Consider the following 26,941-nt stretch of genomic DNA (forward strand, 5'->3'; position numbering starts at 1 on the left):
GGAACAGAGCATTTTGGAGAAAAGGCAGTTTGTGTTTCCATTTGCTTGCAGGGTGGGGAGGAGAGAGGGAAGGGAAGGGGGCGTTCCCAGCAGAGGTGGGCAGGTGCCCTTGGGAGAAAGCCAGGTGGACCAGTGGGCGGGAGCACGGGATGTGTGGAAGCAGAGGAGCAGCAGGGGGTCAGCCTTCCGGGGGCAGGGAGCTCAATGCCATGCGGAGGAGTCAGGACCTGGCAGCCCGCACCCGTGAAGGAGCTCACACAAGGCGCGGATGTGGCCAGGTCTGAAGATGTACTGATGAGGGTGAGTGCTGACTGTGTGAATAAAACATGTACTTCCAGGATCCCATGGACACGGCCCGGCTCCCTGTGAGTTTCCGGTTCATCACAGGAACCAGAAATGTTCCCCTGCAGGGACCGCACCCTGACAGTTTTGAAGATGTGCAGTTAACTGCTTCAGAGTGAGGTGTGCACAGGATCCTGGGACAGAGCAGTGCTGAGAGCACAGGTGAAATTGGGTCTCTTAAAAACAGGAAGGGGAAGCTGGGACGAAGTGAGAGAGTGGCATGGACTTATATATACTACCAAATGCAAAATAGATAGCTCGTGGGAAGCAGCCGCATAGCACAGGGAGATCAGCTCCGTGCTTTGTGACCACCTAGAGGGGTGGGATAGGGAGGGTGCGAGGGAGACGCAAGAGGGAGGGGATATGGGGATATATGTATATGTATAGCTGATTCACTTTGTTATACAGCAGAAACTAACACAACATTGTAAAGCAATTATACTCCAATAAAGATGTTAAAAAAACCCACAAAACTGGAAGTAGGTTGGATCAAGGGTCAGGAGCCTGGGAACCCACCTGCACTGGGTCACTTGCCAGCAGTGTGACCAGGGGCGACTCTCTTCCTCTCTGGGGCTTCACCCAACAGAGGAGGAAAATGATACCTGCTTCCTGAGGACATGAGACACAGGAGACATGTGCGTGGATGGGCACAGTGGCTCCAGATCTTCCTCTCCCCCAGAGCCATGCCCTTTGCCACATAACCTTGCATGCCTTCCCACAGGGAGTGGGAAGTACCTCCCCAACCCTTTAACTTCGGGTCAGTCATGTGACTTGCGTTGGTCAATAGAATGAGGTGGAGGTGAAATGGGCTAGATTGGAGGCTAGACCCCTGTCATCACTATGAGGAGAACATTCCCAGGCCAGCCCACTGGTCCTAGGAGAGTAGAGACAGTTGTGTGCGTGGCCAAGTTGTGTTAGTCACGCCTAGATCAGCCAACCACCAGCTGATGCACAGACCCTGGGGATAAATCACTGTCATTTTCAGCAACAGGGTTTTGAGGTATCTTGTTGCACAGCATTACTCTGGTCATAATTATGTGATACCACACCAGACAGAAGGGGTCCTAAAGGTGAAAGCTCTGGTGTAAAGGTGTCATATCCTCACAGCCTTCACGGGTTCATCCTGCAAATGTCTCTTGAGCACCTACTGCAGGAAGGCTCTGTGCCAGGACCACTGGGTGAACAAAGCTGACGTGGACCCTGACTTTAGAGAACGCACCCCCAGTGAGGGGGCAGACATCGCACAGGAACTCACAATATCCTATGGCAAGTGTGATGGCAGGGAGGCTGGGAGCCCTAGGGACAGACAGGGAATCTAACGGATCTGAGGAGGAGTTGGAGAAGGGCTCCCTGAAGAAGTGACATGTAAGCTGAGACAAGATGAGAACAAGCCAAACTGAGGGGATGGAGGGAACGGTATTTCAGGCAGCAGAAGAGCACATGCAAAGGCACTGTGGCAGGAGGGACTGGGGCACCTCTGGGGAGCTGAGGGATGTCTGAGGTTGGCTGGAAGGCAGGGAGCAAGGGACATGCCTCCAGACAAGTGCTGAGTGGGCTGTGTCACATGAGCCTCGTGGGCTAGGTCAGGGGGCCTTATGGGCCAGGTTGGGTGGGTCTCGTGGACCAGACTAGGTTGGCCTTTGGGCCAAGTCAGATGGGTCTCATGGGTCAGGCCATGTGAGCACTTCATTGGCCACCACTTCATGGTGGTCACCATGGCCAGGTTAAGGATGTTGGACTTTATCCAGAGAGCTATGGGTGGCATTCTGGGGTATTAAGTGGGTTCTTTCATATGGTCAATCTACAAAGAAGGCAGCTAAGAATTCCTACATCAGAGAGGTTAAATGATATGGACCAGGCGGCATAGCTGGTACACAGCTGAATCAGGCCCACAACCTGGCCTGTCTGATTCCTGGGTGACTCTTCTCTCCTTTGCAGTTTTGCACCTCTTTGCAGGGAGGTGAGCTGATTGTGAAAATTACTAAAAGGAGGGAGAGGTATAATCAGGTAGCATGTGGTACCCTGAGGGCATTGGCAAGTTTTACTTCTGTACATAAAGAAAACATAAATTAATAACTCTACTAGTCTTGTTAAAATAAAACAAAAAGCCAAGTTCCCATAGCTTGCTACAGTAAAGTAGACGTAAGCATGACAGTCTATCTTTCTCAGACTTGTCATACCTTAGTGATGATTTATCACACTTTAACCTTGACAAAGGACCATGGAATTGACTCACCCTCTATAGCACCCAGGGAAATCTTCTTTCCAGTGACAGGAGCCGTATGGTGCCTACACTTGTCAATTTCCTTCTCAAGATCTACTTCCAATAGAACACTGCCCCCAAATCATTGTTTTGGTATTTCTCCCAAACTTAGTTTCTTCTACTCTTTGGAAACTTACTGTTTCCCACCTGTGATAGGCAAAATAATGGCTCCCCAAGATGTCCATGTTCTAATCCCTGAAACCTTTTAATGTGCCACACAGTCAGGGATTTTGTGGATGTGATTAAAGGACTAAGTGAAAACCAAGGATCCTGAGATGAGATTATCCCGGGCTATCTAGGTGGCTCCCACATAATTATAAGGGTCCTTGTAAATGAAAGAGAGAGGCAGGCAGTCAGAGTGAAAGGAGAGGTAGGATGGAAGCAGAGGCAGGAGGAGCACGGCTGTGGCTTGGAGATGGAGGAAGAGGCCACAAGCCAAGCAATGCAGGCACCTCTAGAAGCTGGAGAAGGCAAGGACACGAATTCTTCCCTGGAGCCTCCAGAAGGAACCAGCCCCGCAGATACCTTCATTTCAGCCCACTAAAACCCATTTTGGACTTCTGACCTCCAGAAATGTAAGGTAATAACTTTCATTGTTTTTAAGTTTAAGTTGTGGTAGTTTGTTCTATCAGCAATAACACACCATCTTCAGGATGCCAATGTTTCAGTTGATTGATATATTCACTGATGCATTGATTCACCCATTCGTTTACTCATCAGTGTTGACTGATTGCCTGTAATGTGTCATCCCCAGCTGGATTCTGCAGAACACACCGCAGCCCTCCCGGCAAGGACTCCACGCCCCCGCCTTCCTCTTGTCCACCAAATCACTCCTCCCCACCTGAATGTTACAGCCCTGGGCCTGTATCCCAGGCCCCCAGCTGTGTGACCTTGAATAAAATATTTTAACCTTTCAGTGCTGTGAAGAACTGACCTTGCTGAAAGAGAGGCCTGGCCTTGGTCCACGGTTCTTGGGAAGTGACTTCTAAGTTCTTGGAATGTCCCGCCTGATAAGAGGGTCTCTATCTACCTGGGAACCTTGGGCAGCTTCAGACAATCTATGACCATGATGTGATTTAGGGTGGGGCCCTTGGGCCATGTGGCATCAGCTCCACCTCTAGAGGGGCTGGGGCTTAAGGTCAGCCACGTTGGTGGTCCACCACATCCATGTGACTGAGCCCCAATAAGAACTGTGGACACTAAGGCTTGGGTGAGCTTCCCTGGATGGCAATGCTCGGTGTGTAACGCCACACACTGTTCCCAGGAGAAGTTAGCACTGTCCACGACTCCACCAGGACAGGATAACTGGGAGCTTTGCGTTTAGAACTCTAGACTCTGCCCATGTGCCTCTTCTCTTGGCTGACTTAAATCTGTATCCTTTTGCTGTAATAAACCATAACCATGAGTAGAACAGCTTTCAGTGTGAGTCCTTCTAGAGAACTGCAGAACCTGAGGGTGGTCTTGGGGACCTCTGGACTTGCATTTGGTATCAGAAGCGAGGGTGGTCTTGGGGGCTACTCCCAAACACTTCATGAGTGCCTATCACTATTATTCCTGCCTTCTTTGAGGACAGAGTTTCACTTTTTCTCTTATTTTCCTCAGCCCTAACTTCCCATGAGATTCTGAAGCTGAGACGGCTGACCTTGGCAGGGCTGTTATCACCCTACTCCCCCAGGAGCCCTTCAGGAGAAACAGTAGGGGGAGGACAGTCAGAAATGAACAAATAAACAAGCAGGTCTCCGGGGCACCCTGTGATGCAACAGCGGCAAACTCAGCTCTGCGCCTGTCATTATCAGGAAGACTCTGGGCTCATTTCAGGAATCTCTCTAGAAGGCACCGAGACGTGTAATTTAGTGGCATCTATCTCAGTCAAAATGAGAATTCACTGTTTGTTTAGAGGCCAAGAGACAGTGGGAATTTAGAAAAATGCACTTTTCTCTGCAGCCTGAGAACCGTTAGGTGGTGATCAAATTTATCTCACAGCCGCCGTGCCTATGATATCATGATCAGTGCCCAAAGAAAGGGGAGAATTATGCCTCTGTGTGACCAGGTCTGGGAAGGAGCCAGCCAGACTGCAAGGCAGGTTACCTCATGAGTGTACTCTGTGCAGACACACCTTCTTAGACGGTGAGTGATAACAACCAGGATCGTGATAACAGATTTCAGCACTCACTGTGTGCCTCACACTCTCCTATATGCTTTGCATGTGGGAACTTATTCAAACCTCTGAACAGCCATATGAAGACCCAGATAGTGACCATCCCCATTTTAAGAGGAGACCCAGATACTGACCATCAAAACAGACCCCAATCCCAGGCCTCCTCACCATCCTCACCCGCACCATCCTGGCCCAGGCCCCCAGCATCTCTTGCCTGGACCACTGCGATGCCTCCCCAGGCCTCCCTGCTTCCACTTTTGCCCCCTACAGTCCATCCTCCATACAGAATCCAGAGGGATCCTTGGGAACCTAAGGCAAGTCATTTCCCTACTCAAAACATGCCGGCAATTTCCCATCTCACTCAGAAGTCAATGCAAACGTCTTCGGATGGACTGCAAGGACCTACAAGACTCTGACCTTAGCCCGTACCTGTCTCCCCTTCCCCCAGAGCTGCCACACTGGCCTCCTTGCTGCTGCGGCTGCTGGAACCCCACGTGTGTTGCTGCCTCTCCAGCTCCACAAAAATAAGCACTTTATCTGTTTGGTTCACTGCTGAGGCCCCGGTGCTGAGACTGGGGGTTGCACAAAGCAGTGCTCGATAGTATTCATTGAACGAATGAACTAACAGGCTCACAAGCTTACAGCTGGTCGGCGAGGAAGCCACGCTCTCCCCCAGGCCCTGGATCCAGAGTCATGCTCACCACCCCTGGGCTCAAGGCCTCCTGCTCAACACGCTCAGTGACGGGGCAGAAGGGGAGGTGTTAACTGAGTACCTGCCACGTGAGGCCCTCAGCCCTGTCCTCCTGCACTGCCATAATGGTCAACAGGCTCTCTGTCTCCATCTCGCAGATAAGGAAATGGGTTTGGAGCAGTTAAGGCTCTTGCCCAAGGTCGCCCACCCAGGAATGTTGGGCGCCCACCCGGGAATGTCCTTGCCAAGCAATCCAATCTTCCAATTGGCTTCTTTCTACCACACCAGAGGATTTCAACCTCCACCTTTTGGAAATATCAGATAAAGCAGTTTCCAATACCCAAGGCAATGATTTCCACAACTAAGGGATGTAAAATAAACCAAAGTTATCTGGTACCAGAGGGCCTGATGTGCAATGACGACGTGAGTCATAGGAAAGAGCTCTGCACTGACTCTGGGAGAGAAGCTGGCACAGGCCTTGGGCCATTTCTTTCAAAAGCACCTGCACAGATGCACAGAACTGCTGGCCCCCCTTCACCTTGCCCGACCCCTCCTCATGCAGGGCATTTCCAACTGCCTGCTTCCGAGACAGAGACTCCAGCAGCCATCACCCCTCACTCACACCTGCTGGGCTCTCCTGATGCTAGAAACAAGGGCATCTTTACTTCCTTGGCCCACACTTCAATGGGCTGGCAGCCAGACCAGCCACGGTAAGCCAAGTGTACAATATCCTAAGGACGTTGCTGGGGCATGAAGCTGTGGTCACATCAGCATCATCAAATCTTTACTGAAAATGATGTATTCACTGCCACCCACTGAGACTGGCCCGGCACTTCCACATATATTTCCTCCTTGTAGCAGTGATCAGTGTTTTATCTTTGCTTGTGGAGGAGGAAAGTGGCATTTAGTTGACCAAGACTTTAGACTCCAATTGCAGCTCAAAGGAGGAAGTGTCAGCCTGCTGGACACTGTCCCCTGCTGGGGCGCATCATCAGTGGCATCTGCCCATGAGCCTTAGTCCATTGGACTCTCACCCCATCCCCCCAAGGCAGCGGTCCTCAGACTCTGCTGTGCATCAGAGGAAACTGAGGTACAAGTTAGATAACCTGCTGCCGACCACACAGCTGGTCAATGGCTGGGCTGGGATTGGACCCCAGGCCATCTGAATCCAGAACCTGTCCTCACTGCGGTATTCACAGCCCACGCTCAGCAGCATGGGTCATGGCGAGGACATCAGCACTAAGGTTAGAGAGACTTACTTTAGATCCCATCTCTCTGCTTGTTGGCTGTAGGATTTGAGCAGGATGGTTGGGTCAGCACAGAGAGATTATGTAACCAATTCAAGGTCACACAGCATGTTAGTACCCAGAAGGGGACTGGAATTCAGTATGCTCACTCCCAGCCCAGGGATTTGAGTCCTGACTCCCCCCCCCAGGGCATGGTGTTGTTTCTTTCCTGCCTGGGAACCTGGGGCTTTGACAAGTTGAATCCCACCCTGCACTTTTCTCAAGAAAATCCTTCCTGGCTCCTCATCTGTGAAGGAAGGAAAATGCAGTTTCTGCCTCACAGGATTCTCATAAGGATAAAATGATCAAATACTCAGAAAGCACTTACAACAGTGGCTGGCTCTGAACAAGACTGGCTCCTATATCAGTTTCCTGGGTAGCCAAAACTACAGAAATCTATTCTCTCACAGCTATAGAGGCCAGAAGTCAGAAATCAAGGTGTCAGCTACCTCTGGAGGCTCTGGGGGGATCCTTCTTGCCCCTTCTGGCTTCTGGAGGCTCCAGGTGTTCCTTGGCTTGTGGCCACATCACCCCAGTCTCTGCCTCTGTCTTCACATGGCCACCTCCCTGTGTGTCTTGTCTTCACAATGACTTTCTCATAAGGACACCAGTCATTAGATTTAGGGCCCATGCTAATCCAGAATGATCTATTCTTAACTAATCACATCTGCAAAGCCCCCCCTATTTCCACATAAGTTCACATTCTGAGGTTCCTGGTGGACATGAAATTTGAGGTACACTATTATGGACTGAATTATGTCCCTCCAAAATTCATATGCTAAAGCCCTAACCCCCAATGTGACTATATCTGGAGATAGGGCCTTTAAGGAGATAATTAAGCTTAAGCAAGGTCACAGGGTGAGGTCCTAACCTGATAGGACTGGTGTCCTTGTAAGAGGAAGAGACACCCAAGCTCTCTCTCTGCCATGCGAGGACACAGTGAGAAGGCAGCCATCTCCAAGCCAGGAAGAGAGGCCTCACTAGAACCCAACCTAGATGATACCTTGATCTTGGACTTCCAGCCTCCGGAACAGTGAGAAAATAAATGTCTGTGTTTAAGGCACAGGCTGCGGTACTTTGATATGGCAGCCTCTGAAAACTCATACAGACACCATTGAACCCCACACAGTCGCCATGATGACGAGGGGCTGCACTCCCTGTCCTTCCTCATGTCCTGTCTGGGCTGCCCCCTGACTCCTGGTCCACTTCGAGCCCACCTCCTGCTTCAAAGCCCATGTCAGGCATCACCTCCAGCGGATGGCCGTCCTTGACCTCACCTTCACCCCTATGTCTCTCAACCCTCCTCTCTGCACCCGTCAGCAGGGATGTTGTAAGGGCAGCCAATTCGGATTGGGCATGTCCCAGGTGCAAGCTGCTGTCCAAGGGCCTCACGTGCATTCGGTGTTCACACCACCACCATGAAGCTGGGCATCACTGGCCCCATTTCACAGATGGGGAAACTGAGAACTAGAGAGGCCAAGTAATGTTCTGGAAGCCGCACGGCGAGGAGGGAGGAGAGCCAGGACACAGACACAGGCACTCTGGGTCCAGGTGAACCTTCTCCAGGGTGCTCCCCACCACGGTGGCACTTGTCACCTTCCTTCTTGACCGGGGCCACATTCCACCTTCCCAGCAGCTCTGGGTCCTGCCTGGGGCAGGAGCTCTGCCTGTCTCGGTCATTGTCATATCCCGGGAGCCCCTCTGGCTTTGGAGGGCTCGGGTGCTCTCTCCCGTCCTCTCAAAGCCAGCCGTCATTCCAGAGCCGCACGAGGTTGCCCAGGGAGAAAGAGGTGGCACCAGCACTGGAACTTAGGCCTCCGTTTCAAGCCCAACCCTCCTTCCTCATCACCGCTCTACACTCATGCCGCCCACAAACGCTGGCCTATTTTCATCCTGGGTGAGCTGACTTCCAAAGACCTTTGCCTCTAGGGACATTTGGAGGTGAGGGTCCCGAGCACCTCAGAAATGGAAGGGGCCTCAGATGTGACCTGGACCAACCTCCCTCCCTGGTTTCTGCCAAAGAGGGTCTCGGGGTCCCCGGCCCAGGAGGATGTGAGGTTCTCACACATGCCCGGATCCTGAGGTTTTCCTGCCAGTATCGCCTGGAAACCACCTACCTGGCAGAGCGTGGCCACGGCCTTGGCGGCTCTGACATTCTCCTCTTCCTCCAGGTCACTCCGAATCAGCCTCTGCCTCTCCAGGACCTCGTGATAAACCTGTGAGTAAAACAGGAGCAGAATCTGGTAGGAAAATGCTGATATTTTTCCCAGAAAAACCTCCTCAACTGACCCCGCCTCTCAGGTTAGAAGGATGTTCACCCCAATTTATACACAAGGAAATTGAGGCACAGGGATGTGTGTGACTTTCATGGCTTGTGAGTTGTGGCTGAGGCCGGGACCAGTGAATCCGACCTCCAGGAAAACCACAGACTGTGATTCTGTCTGTGTACCCAGCAGGAGAAGGTGTGACCAGCACCCCCGTCACCCTTCTCTCCTGGCCACAAGCCACCCAGACATCATTTTCTGATTTCAGTTGCTGGGGACCACCAGCCAGGCCCTGGGAGGCCCACCCAGCGGAGCCCGAGGCCTAGCAGGGCCACTGGAGGTCATTGCGGTCAGTGGCCAGCCAGACTCGGCTCTGACCACGTGGACCTCGAGGAGCCCAGCAGAGTGACAGGGAGGCGAGGACCAGATGCCCCAGACACAGTCAGAAGGCACCGCAAGGCAAAACCCCAGAGGGTGGACTCCTCTTAGGGGGCAGCTGTAGGGGAAGAGGCCCCAGGGGGGAAATGAGTAAGCTGAGTCTTGAAGGACAAGGAGGGGTCCCTGGAAGGAAGATGGGGAGCCAACACAATCCCAGCTCAAGGAGCAACAGCAATGGACAGGCAGTTAGAACCGTCTGGCCTTGGTGGTGGCAGAGCGGGAGGGAAGCTGAGAGGGAGGGGCAGGGACCAGAGAGGGAGGGGCTGCGCGTGGTGCCAAAGTCTATGCTCATTCATCAGTTCCTTGTTCATTCAATCACTTTTTTGTTGTTTGTTCATTCATTCAATTATTTGTCCTTTTGTATCCATCATCCATCCATCCATTCGTTCATGTGTTCATTCATTCTTTCCTTCACTTCTTCATTCATTTGTTTGACTCTTCTTTCATTTGTTGGTTCTTCATTCATTTCTTTGTTCCTTCAATTATGTGTTCCTTTGTTCTTCCATCCATCATTCATTGATTAATTCGTTCATTCAGTCATTCCCTCATTCCTTCATGCATGCATGCATGCATGCGCTCAACCCTTCCCTCCTTGGTCCCATGTTTCCTGAGCACCAGGTTTCCTGAGCACCAGGTCCTGGCTGTGCTGAAGTCCTGGGTTGCAGAGCTGACGCTGTCACCATCTCCACACTCAGGACTTGCACTGAGCAATGTGATGTCAGAGAGAAGGGCCTACAAATCTCAGAGTAACAAACTGCTGTATAATCGTTATCTTTTCACTCTCATTTCAAATGGATCTTCTTAAAGACAGAAACAGCCCCCCACCCCACGGTATGACAAACCCCAGAAACCCCAGGCGTGGGCCCTGGGAGGAGGCTCTGTGGGCGGGGAAGGGCACTGGACCAGGGAACCAGGGACGTGAAGACCTCTCCTCTGTTCTGGACGCTGGCTTCTCACTGGGGTATAGCCGCTGCCACCATGCTGGCCCCCAAGGAGGGCATGTGTCTGGGCTCTGGGCTGAGCCTGGACCCAGCTACAGTCCTGCCATCCCCTCGGCAGAGCTGAGACAAGCAAATGCTAGCACAGGGCAGAAGGACCCAGAGAAACAGTCAGGCCACGGCTGCCCCTTACTGGTCTGGCTGAGTCTTAACAACCCGGCAAGGTGGGTGCTATTATTCCCATTGCACAGATGAGGAGGCCAGAGGGTTAGCAAGGTCACTCAGACACAGCGGCAGAGTCAGCATCCAAACCCCGGTCCTGCTGCCTCAGCACCCAAATGCTGAACAACCCTGCGGGACGGCCACTGACAAGCAGCCCTGCCTGTCCCCGCCCCACCTCCACCAACAGGGAAACACTGAGGCAGAGTCCTGCTCTCTCTCTGCGAAGTGCAAGCCCTGGTCCTTGCAGACTGTGCTGGCGCCAGCTCACTTGCTATCCCTCAAGCAGGGTGACACCTTGCTTCCTGCCCTCCAGCCGGTCTCCTTGTCTTTTTCCCAGTCAAGACCACGAGCGTTGTCTAGCTTGGCCACATCCCTGGTCCTGCCTGCTCAGCCCCACATGCAGGGTCCTCCCCTGACTTGCCACCTGACCCAGCGAGGGAGCCCATCCCTGTGTGACAGCCTGCCTTACATCCAGGACGTGCCTGTCCCCTCTGGGGACAGCGCACGCTGGTCTGCATCGCAGGTTGGGCCCTTGCCCTGTGCCATCTGTGTGAAGCCCTCTCCACGGCCCCTCCCACCATCTTTCCATCGTCCCAGTGAGGGCGGTGCTGCTCGAGCCACTGGCTTACAGACGAGGAAGCTAGGGATGCAGAGCTCAAAGGAGCTGGCTAAGGTCACTGGGCTGACAGGTGGGAGGCGAGGAGAGACCTCCTGTCTGGCAGATGCCAAAGCCTCTGGCTTCCCAAGCACGGTAGCGGGGGGCCGAGACCCCTCCTGCCACCCTGATCAACCCGCGTGGCTTCCTGGGACGGCTGTGTCCGCGGACGTGGGAGCAAGTCAGGAGCAGGTCACCTGCAGGAACTCCTCGGGGTCGGCGGTCTGCGGCGCCGTGGCCAGGAAGCTCCTCTGTTCCTTTTGTTGGGCCAGCGTGAGCCTTGCCATCCCCTCCGCCTGGTGAACCAGTGAGGCCTTGACCAGGTCTCTGCCTCGCTGGACAAACTCTGAAATTGAAATAAAACAAGGTTGCTCCCCCGGCAAAACCTCCACTGGCTGCTTCTGCCAGCACGTGGAGGGTCAGAAACTCTGGGGCAAGTCCCCTTTTTATTCTGGTTTTATCATTCAGGTGTACGTGCTTCCAAAAGGCTGGTATTAGAAGCCCTTCAGGGCCCCGAGCAACATAAGAGGTTTTATGTAACTGCTGTGCAGGGCGGCCGGCCAACCTGACCAAGAAGTAAACAAAGGGGTATTTTCCCGGAGAAAAGAGTGTGAGGGAGGGGTAGGTGGCAGACGGAGGGACAGGTGACACAGGGTACAGAGAGCCTGAGTCTTCAGGAAGATAGTGACATGTCAGACTGGAGTCGAGATTCAAAAACTGCCAGGGCTTCCCTGGTGGCGCAGTGGTTGAGAATCTGCCTGCCAATGCAGGGGACACGGGTTCGAGCCCTGGTCTGGGAAGATCCCACATGCCGCGGAGCAACTAGGCCCGTGAGCCACAACTACTGAGCCTGCGCGTCTGGAGCCTGTGCTCTGCAACAAGAGAGGCCGCGATAGTGAGAGGCCCGCACACCGCGATGAAGAGTGGCCCCCACTTGCCGCAACTAGAGAAAGCCCTCGCACAGAAACGAAGACCCAACACAGCCATAAATAAATAAATAAATAAATAAAAACTGCCAGGGTGAGTTATTAGATCAGCAGAAGAGAAGGAGGGTGAACCCAAGGGCAAGGCCCCCTGTGGCAGGGGAAGGTGAACTTGGGGAGAAAGGGGCGGGGTCTAAAACCACCCCTCAGCCCACCCACGTCATTCGGCCCCAGCAATGTGCCAAGTACAGGGCCAGGAACTGGGGTCTACCAGTGAGCAGAACCCAGCCCAGCTCTCAAGATGCTCATGGTCCAGGGAAGACGAGGAATGCAGAAGGAGAAGAAATTATGCTGCATGAGGGCCGGGTCGGTGGGCGGGGGGGGAGGAGTGGGAGGGGGAGAAGGAAGAGGGGGTACAGGCAGCGTGGGACCCCAGAGAAGGCTCCTGGGAGTAGAGCCAAGGAAGAGGTTGGCCAGATTCTGTTCACTTGGGTTTTGGGGGAGGTGCTGAGCAAAGAAGCTGTTGAAGCAAGTGAGGGCCTGGCGACGAGGGGTCTGCAGTCCTTGGAAGCGTTGGTTTCAGCATCTCACACCATCCCCACCGCCACACACACACATCATACCTCTTTCTGCACTTGCCCTAACGCAGGCACACTTCCTTAGGTTTGACCTGAGAATCTGTTTAGCCTCTAGCACCAAAGAAAAGAGTGTGGCCAGGTGGCCAGGAGAGACTGGAGTCCTCCCTCTGCCTAGGGTCCTCCCTCCACCCCTGACTGTCTCCTTGTCTCCTCCATCTTGTCCAAGTTCAACAGAGCCCCACCTAGGGGGCTGCTTCACCCTCTCATCCCAGCCACTCTCTTCCCACTGATAAACCCCAGACCACTGTGTGTGGTGACCCCCAAGGCCAGATGCATTCAGATTCTACATGGTCCAAAGTTCCAGCCAACAGAAAGTTTTCCACGTGGTCACCTCCTGCAGGTGAAACACCTGGGTTTCCTCTTGCAGGTCCCACCAGCGGTGTGACCTGGACTAAGTCCCAGATGCCCTTGATGTCTTGAGCCCTGATCTGCCCATCTCCCAGGGTCGGGCCCGGGAGCAGTAGCATGTGGGAAACAGCCACGCTGGGTTCCCTCTCCTGCCCCACGTGACTGACCCCTGTCCACGCTCACCTACCTGCAGCTGCGCCGGGCCCCGTGACACATGCAGGGCTTCTGGGCGTTCCCGCCTCCTTTGCCCTCTGCATGTTCCGGGTGCTTCTCTGCCAGCCTGAATCACTGACGACGATGTGGAGCGGGCAATCCCGGACCCCAGGAGGTGACCTGGCATGGCAGCCTGTGCTAGTCTCACGGGAGCTGCTCCCGACGCCTGCAAGTGCCGCCACCAGCCCTGGCCCACACAGCCTGCAGCACGGCACGGGGTACCCGGGCGCCCGGGCCTGGCCCACTCGCTCACCCCTGCCGAAGCGCTCCGCCTCCTCCCAGAAGGCCTTGTGCTGCTGGGTCAGCAGCTCCTCCTTCTGCCGCCCCGACAGCTTCCCCTCGACGGTCAGCAGCTCCAGGCTGTGCGAGATGGCGGCCAGGCGGCATCTGGTCTCCTCCTGGATCTGCAGCTTCAGGAACTCAATGGTTTTGGCCACGTGTGCCCGCCCCATTGTCCTCTCCAGGGTGTCCTAAGAAGAGAAACACAGGCGACAACGGGCTGGAACGCCCTGGGTCAGCACTTGGCCATGAGGGTCTGTAAACAGTCACGGGCTTGGTCCTGGGGCCCCACCTCCCTGTGAGCAGAGCACAGACCAAACTGCTCTCATGAGCTTCTTGTGTCTGCGCCTCAGATGAGGACAAAATGGTCCCGCACGGGGACGTGGTGAGGCTGACACCGCATAACACAAGGAAAGCGCTTGGTACTCGGTGAGTGGGCCACGGAGGGCTAACGTTTCTGGGGAGGAATTTAATAAATGCACACGACCAAAGAGGAAAGTCCCCCTTTCCCATTGTCATCCCTCCCCAGTCGACGGGGCCTCGGGCCTCCACAGTCCTGGAGGAGAAACATTAGGAGAAACAATAAAGGTCGCGGGACTTTTGGCTTTCGAGCCTCCGGGAACCTGAGTGCTGGGGATTAAAGAGATTTTCCGGGTAAGCCTGACCTGGAGGGTGACCCCAGCCGTCAGACTTTAGAACAGGCCTGCCTGCCCTACCACGCTGTCCTTCACTTAGGACACGGCTCTCGGACAAGACGCCTCCCCCATGGAGGAAATGTCCACCAGAGGCAGGGGCGGACCCTGCAGGTCTGCATCTCCTGTCCCCGCCTCTCAGAGAGCAGCCGCTCCAGGAACCTTGTAGAATGAGAGCACGTGCATCACGTTAAAGCTGCACGCCCTGCGCCTCAGAAGGACACCTTTCCCACCTAGGGGTGGGCCCCCAGGACCCCCGGCACGACGGCCTGAGTTCGCCTCCGCCCTTCTTCCCCGCCACGCCGGCACCCTTGCCTCCTCCACACCCCTCCGCTCCGTCTCCTTCCCGCTGGCCCAGAGCCACGGCCAGCTCAGGCCCTGGTCACTTCCGCCCTGGGCTACTGCCCAGGGCCGTCCCTGCTCTCCCAGCCTCCCACTTGGCCGCCCCGCACGGCAGGCAGGGGGCCTTTCTGAGGTCCAAACGTGGCTCTGCCATCCTGGGGCCCAAACCTTGCAGTCACTGCCTTCAAACCAAGTCTAAACTCCTGGGCACGGTGCACGAGGCCCTTCAGGACCAAGCCTGGCCGAGTCTCCAGCCTCGTCCCACACACCTCCTTGCTCCTGGCTGCCCAGCACACCCGGCCTTTGCACACACGGGCCTCCACCTGGAACACCCTCCCGGCCTCCTCTCACTCCCCTGCCTGGGCAGGTCCTGCTCATCCTCACGCGCTGTGTGGCACCTTCCCTGACCGTCTCCACCTCCACGGCCCACTCCTCCCGTCTCTGCGGCTCCTGTGCCTCTGTCTAAGCATAGGGACAGTCCCAGGCTGGACTGAGAGCCCTTGAGACAGCGGCCATACCTGCAACACCCGGTAACCAGCCCTGGGCCTCACTGTTTGCTGAACTGCATTGGTCTGTGTTTGAACAATGTGTGAACAGGGCAAGGACAATGATCCCCCAGTTATGGACAAGAGCACTGAGGTTTATTCTGGAACGCCACCCAAATAGCCCAGGGACAGAGGCTCTGAACCTTTCCTCTCTGCCAACTACATAAGCCCGACGGCCATCAGCGGGCCCATGACCGCTAGAGGGCGCAAGAGGATAAGCGCTCGGTGCAGGTGTGGACGGCAAGGGATCCAGCGAGGCTCAGGGCATGGGGGACAGCACCCGGTGCCCAGAGCAGCCACCTCTAAGATACCACGGTCAGGCCACCCGGCTGGAGAGTGACAGCTCAACCTCTGGATTTATATTCAAGGAAAGACAGGAGTAGAGTCGAGAGGCGAGCATGAGCAGAGGTGCATCAGATGGAAGGTGGGAGGAGTAAAGGGACTTGCATGGGAGGCGAGGGGCCACTGCTGGCTCTGAGAGCTGTAGCCAGTCCTCAAACGTGCCCGGGCTCAAACTTGGCTCCAGACCTGCATGACCTTGGGCACAGTGTCCTCACCTACGCCTGACTTACAGAGTGGATGTGAGCATTAAATAAGTTAAAATAGGTAAAGCACTTAAAATAGCAACCAGAAGATAGTAGGTGCTCGTGAATGCAAGCTGTCATCATAATTATGTACAGCAGGTCCCCACATCCCTCCTGGCATCCTCTTTCTCTCAAGCATCCCTAGAAGCTGATTCTGATGACCTCTGGGGCCCTTTCCAGGGCTCTTCCAGTTCTGATATTCAGCAACTCCATGCAACACATTCCGACTGCCCAGGCCAGAGTGCTCAGACGTCTCCAGCCTGAGAATTTGAATTCTTCTGGAGTTTATCAACAACATACGCTGACATACAGGCAGAGCCAACCCGTCCCTCTCTGTACAAACATAGATTGTAGCTCTTTCCACACATCATTATGATGACTTGTTTATGTCTATTTTGTTTGCTTACACTTGGCCTGCCAGAGTCTAATCGCTATCACATACTGAGCACTTCCCCTGGGCCAGGCTCTGTTCTAAAGGTCTTACATGTTGTCCACTTTCTAACACTCTCAGAGCTGATGCTATTCAGATTCCCATTTTACAGATGATGAAACTGAGTCACAGAGAGGTTAAGTAACCTGTTCAACATCATACAGCTAATAAAAGGCAACTGTGGGATGAGCTCAGGTTTCTAGCTCCAGTCTGCAACACTGTTCCTGTAACAGGACATGGCACACAGTAGGTGCTCATGAAATGCTGACAGAAGAAAAGGCCTACAGATAACCTGGAGAAAATTCTTTCCCTTCTTCCTATTTGGAAGTGACCGGCTAACACTCGGGCCAGAGTCAGCTAAGGATACATTTTTTTTCTGCATCAATATCCTGCTGATGGAATAATAATTAAATACAAAGAAAAAAAGAATAAAAGGAAAAAAGTCTTTCATTTTTGATAAGCATTCATATCGGCAGCCTTAGCAAATCAAAATCCAATTCAAAGGGCCTTGGACGGCAAACCAGGAAGCCTGGGGCACAGGCTGAGCGATATCATTAGGCAACATGGGAGTCCTAGGTGAGTCGCTTAGCTGGCTCCCCTGCTCTTTGGGAATGAAATATCTGTGTGTCTATCTTTCAGCAGTGCCAAGGAGGGTAAGGAAACTATACGTGTACGTGATAAGCAAAAGCAAAGAAAGTTCTCAAACAGCTGCGTGCACCTGGGAGTCTGTTAAAAATGCAGATCCTGATTCAGGAGGGGGGACAAGATTCTGCATTTCTAACCAGCTCTCAGGTGACACTGATGCTACCGGTCTGCGGACCACACTTTGAGGAGCAGAGCAGTTTGTGCAGAAGCAGCAGGGACCACTCCGTTCAGCAGCGCCTTCTCCTCAGGTCTGAGGAGCTGAGTCTCTGAGCTGAGGGCAGGGCGGCTGCTGCAGGTTTCTGAGTCAGGAGTGACCTGGGCAGGTGCACAGGTCTGAGATGTAATTCATGAGTTCTCAAGGTCAGAGGAAGGGGAAATGGGTGGGTAGTGCCCTGGACTTGGCGCACAGCAGGGCTAGACCAAAACCTCCACAACAAAACCCGACGGTGACCGAGCATTTCCGCGGGCCCTGCCTGCAGCAACTCCTGGGGACCACCTTTTTTAAGTACAGTAATTGAAGCTCAGAGGGGTTAAGTAACCTCTTCGAGATCACACAGCTTCAGGTGGCTAAGCTTAGATTCAAAGTCGGACTTGGATTTGTGGATTCCTCTGCGCCAGTGGTTTGCATTCCAGCTATACATCAGAATTGTTTGGGGAGTTTTAAAAACAGCAATGCCAGGTCCTCCACTTCAGACCAATCAGATTGGATCTCTGTGCAAGAGGCCCGGGACATGGGCATTATTTTAAGCCCCCTAGGTGATACATGGGGCCGTCAGGAGAGCTAACCGAAGCTCCGTCCACACCAGTGGGCATCAACTATGACTACTCACTGTGGTCACCTGGAACCTTAAAAAGTCCAGACTAAGTCAGAATCTCTGAAGTGGGGACCCATCTTGGACCCAAGCATCAGTACCATTTAAACCTCCTGAGATAACTCCAACGTGCAGCCAGGATTGAGAACCAGTGCCCTATGCTGTAGTGACGTGGAGCGGGCCAGTCTCTCCACTAAAGGAATGGTTAGATGGATGGATGGACAGATAAATGACTGATGGACAGATGGAGGGATGGATGGATACACTGCTTTTCTCTGGCCTCTATATCCCTTTCTACAATCTGCAGGTGTTGAACTTAATGACCCCTACGGTGCTCCAAGCTTCCGGATTCCACGTCTCTAGTTGGAATATCACGTTCCCTCCCTGCCCCCTCCAGCGTTACCAGAGCCTGCAAATCCTGAGAATCACGCAATAGCCCTTCAGCTGCAATCATTCTTTCTGTCAGAGTCATCATGAGCTGTCGGGCTTTGGAGCTGGAACACTTAAATTGGTCCACCAGAAAGTGCTGGATGTTTTCCATCTGTTTCCAGAAAGCTTCCATCTGTGAAATGAGAATGAGATGCAAGAGGTGGGGGGAGAAAACTTATTTAAGAAAGCTTTAAAGCTGTCCGGCTCAGGCTTGGGCATTACTATTCACCCCTTATCACAAACTGAGATTATAAACAATTCTACAAGTTGGAGAAAGTTATCTTGGCAACAATCACATTCTCCAGAGGTTCCTCTTTGTAGGTGCCAGTCAGTTTCAAGGTGGCTTTTCAGCAAACACCAACAGGCTGCTGATATGGAAGGCAAGCACCATGAGATCCCCCAGCTCAAACAGCTGAAAGACTGCCCGGCAGTGGGGTGGGGAGTGCAGGGGGTGCATGAAATTCGACAATGCGCTCCTGGAAGCTTCCAGATCTTTAAAGGGGATTAAACGCATCCTGGAAATAAAAGCATGAATGGCCATTTAAATATTGATTATTGTCCTAAAAGTATAAAAGAACAATATGACAGAGATGATGATGACCATAAAAACATTTTGCCTTCAAATCTTTTTCCTTTCTCCACCATCTAATCAGGAACAAAGTAGGGAATCGCCAAGTGGTTTAGAATGTTGGGGGCTAAATTTTTGTCACTGCAGCCTTCCAGAGCTCTAAGAACAACGATGCCCATAGTCATAGCAACTTTTCTTTACGGCATGCAGGTTATAAGCCAGGCTCTGTGCTTCACACATTTTATTTCTAGATAAAATATGTATCGGAGAGACAAGGAACAGCCTCAGAAAGTTAGGTCACTCGACAAGGGTCACAGAGGCAACGAGAAGCAGAGGCATATTTGATTCAGGTCCCTTCAACTCCCACAGCTGTGATTTTCTCCATCTTGGCTCCACTTCTCAGATGCTGAGATGGATGTTGCTTGCTGGGCAGCGTATGGGAGGGGTCAGCCTTAGTGGCTCCAGAAGCCCACGCTGATCTTCTTGCTGTGGCTAAAGGTGGAGAGAGACGGTGACCTGAAACTCTGAGTTAATCCGGCCAGCCATCTCTCAGGGGCTGGGCATGGCCAGGAGAAAACCCACACCTGTACGAACTGGCACCTCTTCGAAAGTTTGGTGTCCTGTCTCAAGGGCCTTGTGGCAGCTCAGCAAACCCTTTATCTGCCCTGGCCACCTCCTCCCTCACATTCACACCCTGCTCTTGCCCCCTCTCCCCCCAGCAGATGACTTCCTTTCCAACTGCTATCAGAGAATGTGGACTATCATCCGTGAATTCCTGCACATCCAGAAACAGAGTTCTACATCCAAGCAGCTTCGCCTCTTCTCTTCCCATTGCAGAGAACCAGGATGCCCACTCCGTTCTTCTGAAAAACTCGTGATTCCCTTGGCATCTGTGACATGACTTTCTCCCGGTTCTTCAAGGTCCATGCTCTACTTCTTGTCTTGATTCTCCTTGACTCCTGCTCCTTCAATGTTGGCAAGATCCAAGATTTGGCATGAGGCTCCTTCCTTTACCCCTTCTACACACACCCCTGGACCAGAAGCATCTCTGCTAGTGAAGGACACCAATACTTTAGAGAATCTTACGAGAACTATCAATCCTCTGCCTGAAACGTGCCGACATGGACAAGATATTCCACTGCTTTGGGGAGTCCAGGCACCACCGGAATCTGGGCTGAGCACCCTCCCTTAGCCATCTCATCCCGAGAATACCCTCGCTCTCCATGTGATCCTACCTGAGCTTAGTGGAGACTCTCCATCCCCAGGCATCTCCAACTCAGGATGTCAAGCCACACTCACCATCTTCCCTCCCAACTTGTTCTCATTCTGGGATCCTTATTTCCATAGACCTGATCCTCTATACCCTCCTCTTCCCACCACCACCTCCTTAGACACCACCCTATCAGGTCTCCCACTTTTTCTTACCTCTCCATCCCTACTGCAATTGCCTTCATGAAATTCCTACTGGATTAGCCCCAAAGCTCCTAACAATCCTCCACACAGCAGCCTGGGCAGTCCTTCTAGAACAGGGCCAAGCCACCCTCTGCTGCTTCAGTGACTCCCATCTCCTTGGCATGAGATGAAAACCCTCAGGGAAGACCTCTGGCTTTATCTTGTTCAGCCTGCTTCCTAGCCCTGGCTCCCTTCTCTGCCCACCCACTGGACAGCATCCATCCACACTTCTCCCCAAAAGCTTCTTGATGGCCCTTTCTTCTACAAAGACCTTCATAACCCTGGGGTAAAATGAATCGCTCTCCCTGCTGTACCTCAGTCTTCCCATACTTCTATCTATCATGGCACTTGTAACCCACAAAGTCCTCATCCGTTCACCTGTCAGTGCCCCCCACCAGACAGGCCTGAGCATCTCCCTGGCAGGGCCAGGTCTAAGTTCATTTTGAATTCCCAGAGTCCAACACAACACCTGGGTGCCAAGAAAATATTTGTTTAATTCGTAATATATTAACAGCAGGTAGTAGAACCTCAAAGCAAAAAAGAGAGTTTGAGGGAAGCCATCCTCTCTAGAATTTGAAACATGCTTTTATGAGTGATGCCTGGAGTTTGAGAAGTTAGCAGCTGGCATCTGCTCTAAGCCACAGGGCGGTAATGACACAGAGGGTTAGAGTGATCTTTGCTTTGAATGATAAAAAGATCAATGTAAAATTTAAACAAGGAGAATTCATTAAGAGGAAAGAAAGACTCCCTCAGTAAATCTTGGCCCCTTAATTATACCTTCTCTATCACTTAACTTCAGAAACTGGATCCCTGGCTCCAGGGCAGAATACAACAGGGAATTCTAGTACTAAACATGCTTCTAGGTACCATCTCTTTAATCTCGCCAAATGAACTGTCCCAGAAACCACGCTTTTTATATGGGAAAGAAAATCCATCACATACATTAGCTATTAGCTGCTCAGAATATTCTCTCTCCTTCTTTTCTACATCTGCCAGGGTGATGTATTCAGAGTCACCAGCACCCAACATCTCCGTGTTTGACAGTCTGACCTGAAGTCTCTTTTCTAATTCCTCCAAATCCTGGAGAAAAAAAGAAAAAAGGCAAACACAGAAAAAACCTAATGTATCTTAAATTCTAGAGAAGAAACGCTTTTATTTTCACCCCATTATCATATTTCTTAACCATAATTAAATGCTTTGGGTGTTGTCCTACTGAAGGACTGATGATAAAAATCATCACAGAGCCTCGGGAATAATGGATTACGTATTTTCTTCTATAGTCTTTCCCACAATCGCCCCCAAAATAGGCCATATTTTAAAAACAATGAAATAGTATCTTCCTATCTTTATGAAGTCCGGGAACATGTCATGACATCTGGGGTGTGGGATGGAATGTCTCCTCCCCACTCCTCTGGTTTCCATGGGGAAGGATTACTTAGTACACCCCAGGGAGGAAGTGATATGTATTTGACTGGCGGTTCAAAAGCAGGAAGTGAGCACAGCCCCTAGCTTGCCCAACCTCTTCCTCTTTGGGATGGACCATTCAGGGGTGGCCACTGCTCTGGTGTGGCCTCAGCCCAGAGTGAGCTGGGCAGCAAAGGTCCCTCTTCTGTGTGGGGAGGCCTGAGGTGGCCCAGCTTTGCCAGGAAGCAATTTAGCTAAGCAATTTAGCTAATCCTGGGATTCAGTGTTAGGAAGCCATGATCTCTGTGCACCTAAGCTATGTCTTCCAAGCTGGCCCCTTTCAGTGATAAAGCTGACATTTCTCTGTCTCCCCAATGCTTTCTCTTAATTAACTCAGAACTTAGAAGGAAAAGGGGAACCCTATGTATGGAGTCCTTCAAACCCCAACCTGGAGTGTGGAGGGTTTGTTTTCTGGGCTGTTCTGTTTTCTCTAGACCTGTGTTCGCTGACATGTAATCAACACTGGTGTGGGTCCAAATTCATTAGGAAAACTGCTATTGATTATCCAAGCAGAAGCCATATGTGACTTCTCATTCTCACAGCATCTCTACAAGAGAGAAATGAGGGTTCTTTTCCAGATGAGGAACCTTATCTATGGGAAGTTGAGATATTTCGTCCAAAGTCTCCCAGTAGGAAGTGGTGAGCTAGGCTAGGCCCCTTAGGCTCACTGACTCCAGAGCCCCACTCTTCTCACTGCATGCACTATGCTGCTTCTCTCCAAAGCAGCTGCCATTTCTGGGCACTTCTCATCTTCATCTAGAAGTTCTGAGGCTGTTGTCAATATTATAGCAAAGTATGCATTTAAAGCCCTTGGCCAGACTACATCCACTGAACAGTAGCCACTGACATAACTAAGATGCTCTGGAAGTGGTAGAGGTGGGATTTGATCCCAGGCCTGCAGATACCAAAGCTCTTATTCTTTCCATATGACATTCATTACTAGTACAATTACAAGTATCACCACCATTATCATTCTTTTTGTCATTGGAGAGTCATTTAAACTCATTGAGCCTCAACTTCCTCAGCTATAAACAAAAAGAATGATGGGCACTCACAGGGCTGTTGTGAAGATTAAAGAATGTTGTGTAAAGCACTCTGTGCATTGCCTGATGATGAGGATCACAGTAGTGGTGGTACTGAGGATGATGACAAAGATGAAGATGTACTGCCTTCTCCCTGGGATGTAGTGATGAATCCTCCCCCTTGGAATCCAGAAGAGTGAGGAAGAAACACTCCCTCCTCCCAATCCCCCAAATCTCATGGTTGCAGTGATAAGGATGACAATGATGACTATGATGAAGATAATGGTGGTGATGGAAGGAATGAGGATTATGACAATGATATGATAATGAAGATGAAAGTCGTGATGGCAGAAGTGAGGATGATGAGGATGATGGTGGAGGTGGTGACGGTCATGGTAACGAAGACGAGAATAACGATGCAGATGAGGATGATGGTGGCAATGGGAGGAGTAAGAATGATGGCAACAATGATGGTGGCGATGATGAAATGTTGGTAGTGGTGGTGGTAATGAGGATGATGAGAATGATGATGAAGATAATGATAACAGTGGTGATGGTCATAATAAGAATGATTATGACAATGATGACAATAATAAAGACGGTGGTGGCGATGGTGATGATAATGATAGTGGTGGTGGTGATTGTGTTGGTAATAAAACGATAATAATGGCAATGATATTGATGATGATGATGAAGATGATTGTGGTGGTGTTGGTGGGAATGGGAATGATGGCAGCGATCATATAATCAGGGTCTGGTTGTTACTTTGCTAGGCGCTTCATACACATTTTCTTCTTTCTGTAATCCCGCAGGACGGGAATTATTATCCCATTGCACAAAGGAACAACCTAGGATTCTGAGAGTTTGTGAAAGACAGGACCAGGATATCAATCTCCACCACTCTGACTCCAAGCCCTGACTCATTTTGCTGCACATAAAACAATATAAAGCTTGCATAAAAGACTGAAACGAGAAGAATGCAAAGTAGTAGGAAGAGTTATAACCAATAAGCAAAGCATATATTTTAAAATACCCCAAACTTGTACAGAAAATAGAATCAATAGTGGTTCTCTTTGAGTAGTGGGTATGACCAACATTCTCTTTTTTTCTACTTCTAATATTTTTCCACATTTTAATAATACACATTGTTAGTTTTATGTTTATAGCTATATTTTTATATACCATATTGTGTTGAAAAGTATTTACTGTAATAAACTATTTTTATACATAAAAAAATACTTTACTATAATATTATGCTTTATATATCATAATAAACTATTTTAAAGTTATTTTGAAATATAGGTTGAAGACTTACATTTTCTTGTTTTGAGAGAATCTTCTGGTATAATTCATCATCAGTCTTCTTTTTAGGAAGAAGGTCAAGGAGGCACATTTTAAAAATCTGAATAAACAACTATTGCCAAAAAGGGAAACATAACAAAGAGAAAGGTTTAAACAATGGTATTTCTCTTCCCTCCTTTTTCTCCTACCTCCTTTCTCTCTCCCCCAACTGCGCACACACTTTTTGCTCTAGGAAAAGACCGCAGATTAAAAGTCATGACAATGGCCTGTAATGGACTGCATTTTCATGAAGCTTCTAAAGAAAAATGCTTCATTTCTTCTGCACATATTTATGAGGAGCCCACTCTGTGGGAAGCCCCCACTTTCCCCATTTCCATGAGTCAAGAAAACAGGCGAGGCGAAGGGGGGTTGCTTCTTTGTGGAAAGAATCAGAGGGATGGTTGTACGGATATGGGATGTGTAAAGTCATCCACTCCAGCCCCCTGTCTCAATGGATGGACATGTCCTCTAAACCAAGAAGGGTCCTCCATAGGCAGGGACACCCTGGCAAGTCCAAGGGTGCTGTGTCCACAATTTGTTTAATCATTCACCTATTGCAGGACATCTGAGTATTTCCAGTTTGGGGCTATTACAAATAAACCTGCTATGGACATTCACACACAGGTTTTTGACTGAACATATGTGTTTCTGAGATGAATGTCCAAGACGGCAACTGCTGGGTCTTCTGGTAACTGTATATTTAGTTTTATGAGAAATCGCCTGTCTTCCAGAGTGGCATTTTATATACCCACCAGCAATGTATGAGTGATCCAGTTTCATTACAACCCCACAAGCATTTGGTGGTGTTGTTATTTTTATTTTTGTCATTCTGATAGGTGTGTAGTCATAGCTCATGTGGTTTTAATTTGCATTTCCCTAATGGCTTAATGATGTTGAACATCTTTTCATGTGCTTTTGTGTGTGTTTCCTTGCCAGCCGTATATTCTTTTTGGTGAAATAATCTGTTCATGTCTTTTGCCCATTTTCTAATCGGATTGTTTACTTATTTCTTTTTCTTTTTTTTTATTATTATTTTTTAACATCTTTATTGGAGCATAATTGCTTTACAATGGTGTGTTAGTTTCCGCTTTATAACAAAGTGAATCAGCTATACATATACATATTTCCCCATATCTCCTCCCTCTTGAGTCTCCCTCCCACCCTCCCTATCCCACCCCTCTAGGTGGTCACAAAGCACGGAGCTGATCTCCCTGTGCTATGCGGCTGCTTCCCACTAGCTATCTATTTTACATTTGGTAGTATATATAAGTCCGTGCCACTCTCTCACTTCGTCCCAGCTTACCCTTCCCCCTCCCCGTGTCCTCAACTCTACGTCTGCATCTTTATTCCTGTCCTGCCCCTAGGTTCTTCAGAACCTTTTTTTTTTTTTTCTTTTAGATTCCATATATATGTGTTAGCATACGGTATTTGTTTTTCTCTTTCTGACTTAACTTCACTCTGTATGACAGACTCTAGGATTGAGGTTTGAGAGTTCCTCATATATTCTAGGTACTAGTCCTTTCTTAGAATGTAGCTTGCAAAATATTGCCTCAGTCTTTTCATCCTCTTAACAGGATTTTTTGCAGAGCAGAAGTTTTTTATTTTGATGAGTTTCAATTTGTTTTCCCTTTTATGGGTCACACTTTTGGTGTTAATCTAAGAACTCTTTCCTTAGATCCCAAAGGTTTTCCCCTTTGTTTTTTTTTCTAAAAGATTCATAGTTTTATATTTTACATTTAAGTACATTATCCATTTTGAGTTAATTTTTGTATGAGGTATGAGGTTTAGCTTGAGGTTCATTTTGTTTTGCTTGTGGATGTCCAACTGCATGATTTAATGAAAAGCTTATCATTCCTCCACTGAACTCCATTTGCATCTCTGTCAAAGGTCAGTTAGACTTATTTGTGTAGTGAGGCGCTTTTTTTTTTTGAAGAATAATTGACATAACCAGCTTTGTTCTTCTTTCTCAAGACTGCTTTGGCTATTTGGGGTCTTGGGGGTTCATACAAATTTTAGGATTGTTTGTTCTATTTGAAACATGCCATTCAGACTTTGATAGGCATTGCATTGAATCTGTAGATTACTTTGGGTAATACAGACATTTTAACAATACTAATTCTTTCAACCCATGAGCATGGAATATCCTTCCATTTATTTGTGTCTTCTTTGATTTCTTTCATCAATGTCAAGTTTTCAGTGTACAAGTTTTTCACCTCCTCGGTTAAATTTATTCCTAGGTCTTTTATTCTTTTTGATTGAATTGTAAATGGGATTGTTTTCCCAATTTCTCTTTCTGATAGTTTGTTTTTAGTGTATAGAAACACAACAGATTTTTGTACATTGTACCCTGTAACTTTACTGAATTTATCAGTTCTAACAGTTTTTTGTCCAGTCTTTTCTATGTATAAAATCATGTCTTCTGAAAATACTGACAGCTTTACTTCTTCCTTTCCATTTTGGATGCCTTTTATCTCTTTTCCTTGCCTAATTGCTCTGGATAGTAATTCCAGTATTATGTTGAATAAAAGTGGCGAGAGTGGGCATCCTTGTATTGTTCCTGATCTTAGAGGAAAAGCTTTCAGCTTTTTACTGTTGAGTATGATGTTAGTTGCAGGTTTGTCATATATGGACTTTATTATGTTGAGGTTCATTCTCTCTATACCTACTTTGTTGAGTTTTTATCATAAATGCATGTTGAATTTTGTTAAATGCTTTTCTGTTTTGAGGTGATATGATTTCTATCCTTCATTTCGTTAATGTGGTATATCATGTTGATTGATTTGTGCATGTTGACCATTCTTGCATTCCTGGAATAAATCCCACTTAATTATGGTATATGATTCTTTTAATCTGTTGCTGAATTTGGTTTGCTAATATTTTGTTGAGGATTTTTGCATCTATGTTTATCTGAGATATTCGCCTGTAATTTTCTTCTTTTTTTTTCTGGCATCCTTGTC

At 49.8% G+C, this 26,941-nt stretch overlaps 1 protein-coding gene across 5 annotated transcripts in view; it reads right to left on the reverse strand.

Moving 5' to 3' along the window:
* EVC (EvC ciliary complex subunit 1) overlaps positions 1-26,941 on the reverse strand; it is an 82,005-nt gene that overhangs the window by 30,876 nt on the left and 24,188 nt on the right. For 4 of the 5 annotated variants that reach the window (XM_061192088.1, XM_061192085.1, XM_061192084.1 and 1 more), the window contains exons 6-11: positions 23,959-24,057; positions 21,100-21,237; positions 18,112-18,270; positions 13,633-13,849; positions 11,455-11,603; positions 8,858-8,956 (exon numbers count right to left, since the gene is read on the reverse strand). In XM_061192088.1, the coding sequence (XP_061048071.1) occupies positions 8,858-8,956; positions 11,455-11,603; positions 13,633-13,849; positions 18,112-18,270; positions 21,100-21,237; positions 23,959-24,057 (861 nt within the window). The remainder of the gene's footprint in view (positions 1-8,857; positions 8,957-11,454; positions 11,604-13,632; positions 13,850-18,111; positions 18,271-21,099; positions 21,238-23,958; positions 24,058-26,941) is intronic. The other variant, XM_061192086.1, reaches the window with a different exon arrangement.

Source organism: Eubalaena glacialis, chromosome 5, assembly GCF_028564815.1.
Source record: "Eubalaena glacialis isolate mEubGla1 chromosome 5, mEubGla1.1.hap2.+ XY, whole genome shotgun sequence".
NCBI classification, from domain to species: Eukaryota; Metazoa; Chordata; class Mammalia; order Artiodactyla; family Balaenidae; genus Eubalaena; species Eubalaena glacialis.